Below are 12,760 nucleotides of genomic sequence, written 5' to 3' on the forward strand. Positions count from 1 at the left end.
TTGGGCTGAAGATTGTGCGGAATTACCATGAGATGAGAGTGACGCTTCATTGCTATCAAGAGCTCTTTCTCAGAGTATAATATGATGTTTCAGAGCAAAGCATTCTCTTAATGGTGATGACAACTGGGGTGGTAGATGTTCTGGCCAACCTGTCCCTGGTTCTTTCGGGACACATTTCTGTGATTTATTTGCAACTGCAGACGTAATGACTGAAAATTCTTCAGACAGAAAGTGTGCTTCTGATTTAACTAAACAGATTATTCTTTCCAGAGTGATTTTTCATGTTTAATATTCCTTCCCAATCAGTATGCAATGAAGTTAAATGTCAAAGTACATGCATTTTAGGTATAAATACACACCATTCTTGCACAACTTAATTACCACTATGAATAAATTATTACAAGCAAATTATGTTTTACTTGTCTTTCACTCTTGCTTCCTGTTTGTTATTTTTGTTACATGATGATTCTAACATTTTTCTATGCACTTTTCGCCATTTATTGTCATCAGATCAGCTGTTCACAGTACCGTTTAGGTTGAAAGCCAAACAGAGACTCACTAACACAGTATGAGAATCACCAAAGTATTTTTGCAGGATAAAAGCAAAACACAGATTCAGACTGAGTCTGAGATACATTTGGAGTGTACCATCAAACAATGGAAAATCCAGGAAGGAATGTAACAATGTTAGAGAAGGAAAGTTGCTACTCACCATATAATGGATGCCGAGTCGCAAATAGGCACAAAAAAAAAAAAGATTCTCACAATTATAGCTTTCGGCCATTAAGGCCTTTGTCAACAATAGACACTATCACCCACCCACCCACACACACACACACACACACACACACACACACACACACACACACGCATGACTGCAGTCTCAGGAACTGAAAGCCTCCCCCCCCCCCACCTAGACGCACGAAGCGCTCCTGCATATCTTGCTCGGCTAACACTCTGGAAGATGATTTCTTCCTTATCACTGCCCACAAATGACCTGGAGAGTCCACCTCCATCAGTGTGGTGTGATACAGATTTGAAGACAATCTTACAGTTGTAGATTAATAGAAATAGAGCCCACATATGTATGCATTGTGATGTGTTGGCAGAATAGCCAACACCGTGTTGCTAGAGGAGGCCAAAATGCACGCGTTTATGCTCACGCAGACTGGCGTGAGTCTGGAACAGATCAGAGAAATAAGACTAGCAAAACAGGAGGTAACTGGTAGAATACTTAACTTTAATCCATAATTGGTGAACATAGCTCTTGACGGTACATGCTTCACAAGATAAATAGCAATCTCAATATAAACTGGTAATGGCGCCTTGCTAGTTCGTAGCAAATGACGTAGCTGAAGGCTATGCTAACTATCATCTTGGCAAATGAGAGCATATTTGGCAAATGAGAGCATATTTGTCAGTGTAGCTTAGCTAGCAAAGTCGGCTGTACAACTGGGGCGAGTGCTAGGACATCTCTCTAGACCTGCCGTGTGGCGGCGCTCGGTCTGCAATCACTGACAGTGGCGACACGCGGGTCCGACGTATACCAGCGGACCGCGGCCGATTTAAAGGCTACCACCTTGCAAGTGTGGTGTCTGGCGTTGACACCACACATTGTGCTGTTTTTATCTGGCAATGATGAGCAGGAGCTGAATAATGCCAGTATAAGTTTATGGTATATTATTAAGTACAAATGTATCCCATAGAAATATATGCATGAAATTTTTTCCTAGTGTTACTTATTTTAAGTGCCACTTTCTGTATATCTGAGTAATTTTGTTGCACAGAATAAAAGATTCTGTAAATAAAATCTCTATTGAGTGTTTGGACTGATCATTTATTTATTTGATTAAACTGTTTCTATTCTTTATTGTGAGCTGCCTATGGCCAGTATTAGTGGCTTTATGGTTGAATATGATGTTAAAATGCTTTTATTAATAAGTTATAAGGTCTCTCACATTTTCAGGTTATGTGGACTGCCTTCTCTTTTTTTAAGTTTATTGAGGGAATCTGAACTTTGCACAATGTCAGAATTAAGCCAGGCTTAATAATTAAGTTTCTCAATAAAATATTGGTCTTCTTTTATATCCTGTGGAGGAATGTTGTTTGCTCAGTTCCCGAAGATGTTTTTGCATTAAGAGAATGCCCTGTTTTCTAAGCCTACATCTCAGTTACTTAGTCAATTTTTGGTAAAACAGTCAGTTCTGCAGGCTGCACTTCAGAGACAGCTTGGAACAGAAGTTGGGATTGCGGAAGATTCTGGCAGGTGTTTGCACCTATGATGATGAGAATGTCATCAAATCAATCTGAAACAATATTTTTTTCTCATAATCAGCAAGTTAACTAATAGCTTTTGAGAATCTCACGGTTCAGCATCATTAAGTCAGGTCATTTCTTTTCTGTGTGCATAATTACACACACTTCATCAGGTAAAACTTTGTCCAATTTACTTGCAATGGAAGCACGCTGCTTTTTCATGGGAGCAATGATGTTTAGGCTATTTTGCAAAACAGTCTGAGTAAGACAGAAGAGGGTTTTATTGAGGATGTACAACCAAGAAGCTTTTGGAGAGCTATGAATTATATTCATAATAACACTGTTTCTATGACACTGTAAGACTTCTGTTAAGGTTGTCACTTCTGAATACTGTCCTCTGTTCTCTTGAACTTCCTGCTTTACTGAGCTGTCTCTTTATATTCATTCAGTTTAATCAACTGAACTGCAGCATGTTGTGGAATTCTGGCCAATATTCTTTTTCCATTTCCGTAGCTAACTCAAAATCTTGTGCGGTTTGTAGAGTGTAATCTAGTAACAGGTCATGTTTGTGTTGGTCATGTCAGCACATAAAGTTACTATACCAATATAGACCTTTTAATTAAAAAGTCCATTCATGTGGACTCTGATATGACTCTGATGGTTGCTTTTTGTATCTGTAGAATCTGAGTTGACAGTGCACAATGTGGATTTTAAGATCATGATATGTTGCTAACATTTCACCAGTTTATCTAGATACTGTAGAGAACAAACCTTTCAAAAAATACATAGAACTTTGTGAGTAGACCGGAATAGAAAAAAATATTTGAACTTCTCAGTCTATTCTCTTACATAGCTTTGAAGTGATAAAGTATTTCATGCTGATACATTTTCCAACTGTTGATTTCTCAGAATAAAAGGTATTTTGGGACTGTCAGTTTAGGTGACACTGTGACTGTTTATGTCACTAGTTGTTGGTGAGTGGTTGATCATCTGTTGCTTTTGTAGTTCAGCTTCTTGTTGTTGCATTTCCTCCTACTTTTGTTATCTTGTTGCTTTACCACTGCTGTGTCCATGAGTCTAAATCCTCATCACCAGTATTGCATTGTCCATTAATTAAACATGACATTTTCAATTTTTAAGTTTTATTTGAGGGCTAAAAGCACTAATTCTTTATAGTATTTATTTTTAATTCTTTTCATCACTGTTAGAAGTTACAATAGATAACTGAAACATATAATTTATAACATTTACAATGCTTAAACATTTACTATTAAACTCAAAAGGGAAGAGTTTTAATACACTGTCATCAAGGGAAGTGAAATATATATAAAAAGAAGTGGCTGAGATTTCAAGTGAGCCAGATGAATTTATATTCTGTTGCTCTATCATGAGTGATTTATTCTCTGTTAGTAATTAACTATTAATAAGTAGAACAATTGTTAATCCTTTCCTTTTGCCTTTTTTCTGTGCATTTGCTTCAAATTTGTAAAACTCAGGATTTAATACAGTTTTTTAATTTGCATGCTTGGGAAGTGCACAGCATTTCTGATTTCACCAGTACAGTTTTTGTCTCAGTTTCCTTTAATATTAAGTCTTTACTTCCATTTTATAATAAATTTTGTTTTATTAATGCATGATGATGTACATAACAGCAACATATTGGAGTGTGGAACAACGTCTGCAGTATCACAAGACAGACACAGAAGGTCTGATAAACCTGTATTACCAACAACGGTTGCAAGATCAGCTGGCAACAGAAAGCACCGAGTATGGCGTTCTTTCAGTGCGTGCTTACTTCAACCATGACTCCCTTTGTGTTGAAGTTCTGAATGCACGTGATGTCATTCCTCTGGATCCAAATGGTCAGTAATTATTTATAATTTATTCAACAATTAGTAACTGTCAATTGTATAAGCAACACACCTACATTTAAAACCAATAATATAAAGTGGTTATAAATATACTTAAGGTCTAGAGTCACAAACTGCACAAACTGAAGTGTCTGTGGAAGTAAGTACTCCAGTCTAATAGTATTTACGAATTTCAAACATTATGGTTGCATTGTTAGAAACAAAGGAGCAAAAAGTGAATGAGGTAGCTCAGTGAGAAAAGAAGTAGCAGCAAAGTAAAACAAATAATTTGTAATCCTGTACCAAGAAATCTTCTCGTTTTTTCCCTGTTATATTTAGTGTGTATGAAGGAATTTCTATTTTGGAGAATCTTTGATCTCTTTATTTACTTAGTGCAGTGAATTGAATCAGTGAATGTGATTGGAAAACGTCCTTAAATGTTAGTACTGCAAAATAAATCAACAATTTTCTCCACTGGAAGATTCTGTCAGCCTGTTTTCTGACTTGAACCTGCTTTCAGTGCACAATCATACTCAGCCATCCAAACATTATGACATATGTGGTAGTCATACAATGAAAGACCTGGACTGTTAGGCAAATATTCTCCAGCCATATCTCTCACCAGTTCCATAGTACATCAGAAGACATTATCATAGAAATGGACAATGTTCTTGAAAAGCATTTCACAGTGTTTGAACTCTACTCATTTCAGCTCATACTGTGGAATTTCTAACAAGCAAAAATGACATGCAAGTGTCAAAAACAAGATTTAACAGCGCATGTACAGTTTTTCGAGGTCATAAAAGTTCCAGGACAGGTTTTTTTTTTTTACAAATAGAAAATTGTGTTTACCAAGTAATAATCCTGGCTCCTATCAGAGTTCAGCTATTTACACACAGTTGCCAACATTTCTGGAGGTTTTGGAAGCTAACAGGCAAATTTTCAGCTGTGATGATTGTAATCTCAATTGTCACAGCCCATTAGTTGTTTGTGATATCTTGATGAAGCTCTCATTTCAGATGGCTTTTCATTCATGGAAACAAGAAAAAATTGCAAGGTGAGAGGACAGGTGAATATGCCAGGTGTGGAATGGCAATAAGAGAAGGCCTGGTCAGATATATGGTCCTGCAAAATTATCATGCAGTAATAACCAGTCCTGAGAATACTACAAACCAGGGTGGCAACATTGCATTGCTTGTCGCAAATGTTTCAAGACTTCAGTGTAAAAGTTTGGTTCACTGTTTGTCCTGGAGGAACATACTCAAGGTGAACTGATCCTTTACTATCAAAGAATGCAATCAACATTGTCTTTGTCCTTGAAAGTTGTCATTTGACTTTTTTCAATGCTGGTGATCCAGGACTCAGCCATTCAGTACACTGATGCCTTGTGTGAGGGTCATGCTGGTAGCACCAACTTTCATCCCCAGCAATAGTCTTTGGCAGAAATTTTATTTTATTTTACTTTACTTTATTTTACACATCTAGTTCTGTAGGACCAAATTGAGGAGCAAATCTGGAATGTGTCAGAACATGAAATTACAATATAAAAGTAATAACAGATAAAATAAAATGTTTATAAACCCAAAAAAAGACAAGTCATAAGTGTATGTAAATGCAGTCAACAATATAACACAGGAATCAGCTTAATTTTTCAAGGAACTCCTCGATAGAATAGAAGGAGTGACCCAGGAGGAAACACTTCAGTTTCAATTTGAAAGCATATGGATTACTGCTGAGATTTTTGAATCCTTGTGGTAGCTTATTGAAAATGGATGCAGCAATATACTGCACACCTTTCTGCACAAGAGTCAAGGAAGTGTGATCCAAATGCAAATTGGATCTCTGCCTAGTATTAAATGAGTGAAAGCTGTTAATTCTTGGGAATAAGCTGATATTGTTAACAAGAAATGACAGTAAAAATATATATGATGAGAAGCCAATGTCAGAATACCCAGGCTAGTGAACAAGGATCGACAAGAGGTTAGCGAACTTACACCGCTTATTGCGCAAACTGACCATTTTTTAGCCAAAAATATGCTTTGAGAATGGGAAGAGTTATCCCAAAATATAATACCGTATGACATAAGTGAATGAAAACAAGCAAAGATGACTATTTTTAGTCTCGACCTGTCACTTATTTTAGATATCATTCAAATTGTAACAATGGTAGTATTAAGTCCTTGAACAAGATCCTGAATGTGGGCTTTCTATCTGAAGACCTAGAAATTTGAACTGTTCAGTTTCACTAATCATATGCCCATTCTGTGAAATTAAAACATCAGGTTTTGTTGAATTGTGTGTTGGAAACAGTAAAAACTGAGTGTTACTGTCATTTAACGTTAGTTTGTTTTCTACAAGCCATGAACTTATGTCATGAACTGCACAATTTGAAATAGAGTTGCACACAACATCCTTTACTACCAGGCTAGTGTCATCAGCAAACAGAAATATTTTAGAATTACCTGTAATGCTAGAGGGCATATCATTTATATAAATAAGGAGTAGGAGTGGCCCCAGTACTGATCACTGGGGCATCCGCTATTTGACCATGCCCCACCCAGACCCCACATCACAACCACTCTAAACACCATCAATAATGACCTTTTGCTGTCTGTTGTTAAAGAAAGAAGCGAACCAATTGGGAGCTACTCCCCGTATTCCATAATGGTCCAACTTCTGGAACAATATTTTGTGATCAACACAAACACCTTAGTTAAATCAAAAAAGATGTCTAGCATTTGAAACCTTTTGTTTAATTCATCCAGTATCTCCCAGAGAAAAGCGAGTATACCATTTTCAGTTGTTAAACCACTTCTAAAGCTGAACTGTACATCCGATAGCAAATTATGTGAAATAAATTGATCAATTATCCTTACATACACAGCCTTTTCAAAAACTTTAGCAAACACTGATGGCTTAGAAATAGGTCTAAAATTGTCTACATTATCCCTCTCTCCATTCTTATAAAGCAGCTTTACTACTGAGTACTTTAATCATTCAGCAAATTGGCCCTTCTTAAAGGAAAAATTACAAATATGGCTCAGTACATGGCAAACATGTACAGCACAGTACTTTAATATTCTGCTAGGCACTCCATCATATCCATGAGACTTCTTAGTCTTCGGTGATTTAATTATTGACTCAATCTCCCCCTCGTCAGTGTCACAGAATAGTATTTCAGACATCAATTTTCAAAAGGAATTTCCAAGAGAGTTATATGATTCCCTGTAGAAACTAAGTTTTTATTTCATTCACCAGCAATGCCCAGAAAATGATTGTTAAGTACTATATATATCTGACTTATCAGTAACAGAAATATTTTACTACGAACTGACTTTATAGTGTCAACCTTGTGCTGCTGGCCAGGCACTTCCTTCACAACTGACCATATAGTTTTAATTTTCTCCAATGAATTAGCTATTCTATTTGCATACCACATACTCTTTGCCTTCCGAATAACATTTTAAGCACCTTACAATACTGTTTGTAATGGGTTACTGTAGCTTGATTGTGACTACTTCTAACATATAATTCCCACTTTGTTTTTACATGATATCTTTATCCCACTAACCAACCACTCAGGCTGCCTTTTACTGCTAGTAGTCTGTTTAAAATACTCTAATGGAAAACAATATTCAAAGAGCATGAGAAAGGAAAGCACTATATTTGTCATCAATGTTATCAGCACTATAAACATACTGCCACTCTCATTCCTTAATAAGGCTTAAGAAACTCTCTGTTGCCATTGGATGAGATTTCTTATATAGTTCATAATTATATAAAACATTTGTTTGACTACAAAAACCTATTTGCATTAAAATTTGTGCCTGTGGTCTGAAAGGCCATTCACCCTTTTACTAACAGAATGTCCATCTAGTAATGAAGAATGAATAAAAATATTATCTATGGCTGTGCTACTGTTACCCTGCCCCCTAGTTGGAGAAAACATAGTCTACATCAGATCATATGAGTTTAGGAGATCCTCCAACTTCCTTTTTCCTGCACACATCAGATCATACGAGTTTAGGAGATCCTTCAACTTCCTTTTTCCTGCACAATCACATGCAAAATTAATATTGAAGTCAGCACATTTAACTCATTTTTGTTACTTCCTAAAAAGTGGACCAAGAACCCTTCCAGCATGAGCAGAAATGCTCTGAAGTCAAGCGTTAGAGGATCTATAAACAACAACAATTCGAAGTTTAGTTTTACTAAATTCAGTTGGCCCTATGCAACATTCAGATACCTGTTCTGTGCAGTGCCATGATATGTCTATGGACTCAAATGGACTTCTGGTTTTTACATACATGGCCACTCCCTCACTACACAAAGAACTCCTTGAAAAACAGCCAGCTAATCTGTATCCTGGTAAAGGAATTGCCAGACTCTTTAAATTGTGCTCTGATATACCAGTAATGTCAGAGTCAACATCTATAAGCAGTTCACTAACTTTATCTCTAATACCTCTTATATTTTGATGAAATATGCTAATTTTTTCTCTACTTGAATACCTGACCTCCTCTGAAGGTGAGTCCTTTGTTAGAGGGACTTTCTTTAAGCAGGGATAACTATCAGTTGACTTCAATCTAAAAATGGTGCAGCTTTAACACCAACTACTACCGGAATCTTTCCATGAGTGATCCCACCATCACCCACTACACTGTCACCTATAAGCTTTGCCAGCCTCCCCTTCCCATACCTATTGTGGTGTAGGCCATGCCTAGTGAGACCCTATCTATTGATAGACTCAGCTGGCACCACTGCAATTGAGCCATGCCCTCTGCCATCAGTGCCTTCTCCAGCCCCATGTTAACATGCCTAGTGGCAGCATTAAGATGAGGCTGATCGTGACACTGAAAAAATTGCACAAAGTCCACATTAGTGCTACCAGTTTCAGTAGCTATCTTCACCAGGTCAGCACTTACATCATATTCCCCATCCCTCTCAAAAATATTCCTTGCTCCAACCAAAATCACTACCTGATACTCTTTTGTAAAATTCCTACGTAACTCCCCTATGTTAACAGTTATCTGAGCCAACCCTGCCGTAGGTTTCACTATGCTGGTGACCTGGTACTTACTCTTCAACGTTTCCTGCAACTGCTGGCCCACACCTCTGCCATGCAAATTACCTAGCAACAGAACCTTCTTCTTTCTGCTACAATTTGCAACTGACTTAGGCCCCCTAACTGCTGAGGACTGCTGCATATTTCCTACACCTACAGCTACCAGAGGCTCATCTCCACTCAACTCTGACAGTTGGTCGAATCTATTAGTTTTATTCAAAGTATGTCTGGATATCTCCTCCTAGCTGCCTTCTTACCAACTGTCGCTTCCCATTCTCCAGTGCCCTTCATACTCCTCAACCAATCTAGTTCCTCCTTTGCATCTTGTAACTGCACCTGAAGGGTGCAGATCTTACGCTCCTGCTCCTCTATCAACTTATTTCTGCTACAAATTCTGCACTTCCAGCATCACATCTTGCTCTGCTCAGTAGTTAAACAGAAATTCTTCATATTTTCTCTTTCTGTTCATCTGTTAGTGTGTGAGGATGAGTTTTGCATTAAGTTTCTGTTTCCCTAAATTTTTGAATAAAATCTTATGACAAACATCATGATTCACATTAAGTTCTTCATATATTGCATGCACAGTTACATGATGGTCTTCTTGCTCTAACTGCCTTACATGCTTCACATTTGCATCGGTGTGCGCTGTAGATGGGCAATCACCTCTGGGATCATCTTGCACTTAATCTCTGTCTTCACAAAACCTTTTGTGTCACACAAAAACATAGCTTCTTGAAAGTTCCTTGCCTGCATATGCTTGCTTAATAACTGTCCACATTTCACTAGGGGTTTCCTTCCAACTTAATGCAGAACTTAATGTTCAATCTTTGCTCATAATCAGCATCCATTGTGTCACTGTAACTAATGCTTCAAGAACCCAAACAGTGTGTTACTAATCATAGTCCTGCCACCTAATGAGTTTGTGCAGAAACATGGCAAAGGTCAGTTCAAAGACACACACATACCAGGTAACATAAAAAAACAACATTAGTTCCTTTTTAGTACCGTGAACTCAGAAAAAAAAAGACGGGTCATGGAACATTTCTGACAAAGGAAGTAAGTTAAAAGGGAATTAACACATGGCTACCCTTAACTAAAGATCTGTTTATCATGTTTTGACTTACAAGTAGCTCTCGTTGTGGTGACTTAAAAGAGTTGGATTCTTGCTTATTTCAAATTCTTTCAATTCCTGTTGTCTTGTGGAATTTTCTTTTGGGGCAGTTGATGCACTGGTACATTAGATAAAATATTTATTCAGCAGAAGTAAGTTGTAAGAATATTGCGTAAAGTAGATAACCATGCACTTTCTCCTTATGGAATGGTATGTTGCTAATAATTAAAAAAATGTTTCAGTTTAACCAGTCACTGTAAAGAAATTTCTCAACAAACAGAGACTACTGCATAATAGATGTAAAACAAAGTGTAGAGCTATAGATAGAGAAATATTGAATGAAATATGTTTAGCTGTCAAGAGAGCAATACATGAAACCCTCACTGACTATTGTAGCGGGATATAGTCAAATCATATTTCACATAACCCAAAAAGATTCTGGTAATGTGGTAAAGCTGTTGGTGGCACCCAAGTTAGTGTCTAGTCATGCAGATGAGACAGAAACTAAAATTGAGGGCAGCAAAGGAAAAGCAGAATTCTTAACTCCATAATAATTAAAACTAAACAAAGTTTCAGAGCCTGATGGAATCCCAAACTGGTTCTATACCCAATTTGCGGCAGTGTGAACACGTGTGTTTACTATATGAGGTACTACCCAAAATATCTGAGAATTTCATAGTAAAAATCAAAGAACTATACTTACATCCTAATGTCCTCTGTCACCTTCAAACTAGCCACCTCGGGCATGTACGCAATGATCCTAGCATTGTTCCCATTTTTCGGAAGCACTTCTGGAAGTCCACAGGGGTAAAGGGTGCTCATGACCCATTGCAATTCCACTTGGATGTCTTCATTTGAGTCATAATATCACCCTTTCAACATAATTTTCATCTTTGAGAACAGTTACAGGTTGCAATGGGATAGGTGTGGTGAGTTTTAAGGGTTGGGGACCATTGCCATGTTGTTTTTGGCCAGGAATTCCTTCACATCGATCAAAGTGTGCACATATGCATTGTCATGGTGCACCAGCCAGTCTTTCTCTTTCCACAACTTTTTCTGCTTCCACCAAACATTTTTCCTCAGTTGCCTCAAAACCTTACAGTAAAATTTCCTGTTGACAGTCTGACCAAGTGGAACAAAAACATGCACCACTACAACTCACAGGTGCATGTGCCGAATATGACACAACTTTGTGCAGCAGTAACTAAGACGTGTACCTCAAGACATCTAGCAGCAAAATGTCATACTGCTGCTGGTTTGGTTGGTTCAATGAAATTCTTGGATAGTTTGGGTAGAACCTCATAATCTGTCATAGATCCTTCGAACAAAAGACTGAGCCCAGTAGTTGGAAAAAGTGCATGTCACATCCACTTGCATGAAGAATAGTAGAAGTGATGCACAAAATTGGCATTAAGTATCTTTGACATCTATTTGTTCTAGAATCTTAGAACATATTCTCAGCTCAAACATAATGAGATATCTCAAACAGAATGACCTCCTCCATACCAGCCAGCATGGATTCCAAAAATGTCAGTCATGTAAAACCCAGCTTGCACTTTTATCACATGACGTAGTGAAAGCTTTGGATCAAGGCAGTCAGGTATTTGCAGTATTTCTTGATGCCCGAAAAGCATTTGACTCACTACAACACATATGGCTATTATCGAAAGTATGAGTGTATGGGGTATCAAGCAAAATGTGTGACTGGATTCAGAATTTTTTGGTACTGAGGCTGGAACAAGTTAACTTGGATGGAGGGTCATCTACAGATGTAGAAGGAACTTCAGAATTGTCCTAGGGAAGTGTGTTGGCACCCTTGCCGTTCATGTTGTACTTGAGTGACATTGTGGACAGTATTAATAATAATAATAATTAGAAGAAGCTCAGATTTTTTGCAGATGATGCAATTATCTGTAATGAAATACTGTCTGAAAGAAGCTGCATAAATATTCAGTCAGATCTTGATACAATTTCAGAGTAGTGCCATAAATGGAAACTTGCTGTAAATTTTCAGAAATGTATAATTGTGCACTTCACAAAATGAAAAAAATGTAATATTCTATGACTACAGCATCAGTTACAATCAGTTAACTGATAGAAGAACCTATGTGTAACTCTTTGTAGGGATATGAAATGGAATGATGACATATGCTCAGTTGTGAATAAAGCGGGTGGTAGACTTTGGTTTATTGGTGAAATACTGGGGGAATGCAATCAGTCTACAAAGGAGGTTGCTTACAAATTCTTCATTCAACCCATCCTAGAAAACTACCTAAGTGTGTAGAACCTGTATCATAAAGGACTAACATGGTATACTGAATGTGGATAGAGAAGGACAGCACAAATGGCCCGAGATTTGTTTGATCCATGGGAGAGTGTCACAGAGATGGTAAAGAAACTGACCTGGCAGACTCTTGAAGATATAGAAGACATACTTAGAAAGTTTCAGGAACCAGTTTTAAATGATGAGTTTAACCC

At 37.5% G+C, this 12,760-nt stretch overlaps 1 protein-coding gene across 1 annotated transcript in view; it reads left to right on the forward strand.

The window, feature by feature from the left end:
- Positions 1-12,760, forward strand: part of LOC126176419 (BAI1-associated protein 3) — a 394,605-nt gene that overhangs the window by 320,859 nt on the left and 60,986 nt on the right. The window contains exon 21 of the mRNA XM_049923576.1: positions 3,909-4,118. Within this exon, the coding sequence (XP_049779533.1) occupies positions 3,909-4,118 (210 nt within the window). The remainder of the gene's footprint in view (positions 1-3,908; positions 4,119-12,760) is intronic.

Source organism: Schistocerca cancellata, chromosome 3 (genome assembly GCF_023864275.1).
Source record: "Schistocerca cancellata isolate TAMUIC-IGC-003103 chromosome 3, iqSchCanc2.1, whole genome shotgun sequence".
Lineage (NCBI taxonomy): Eukaryota > Metazoa > Arthropoda > Insecta > Orthoptera > Acrididae > Schistocerca > Schistocerca cancellata.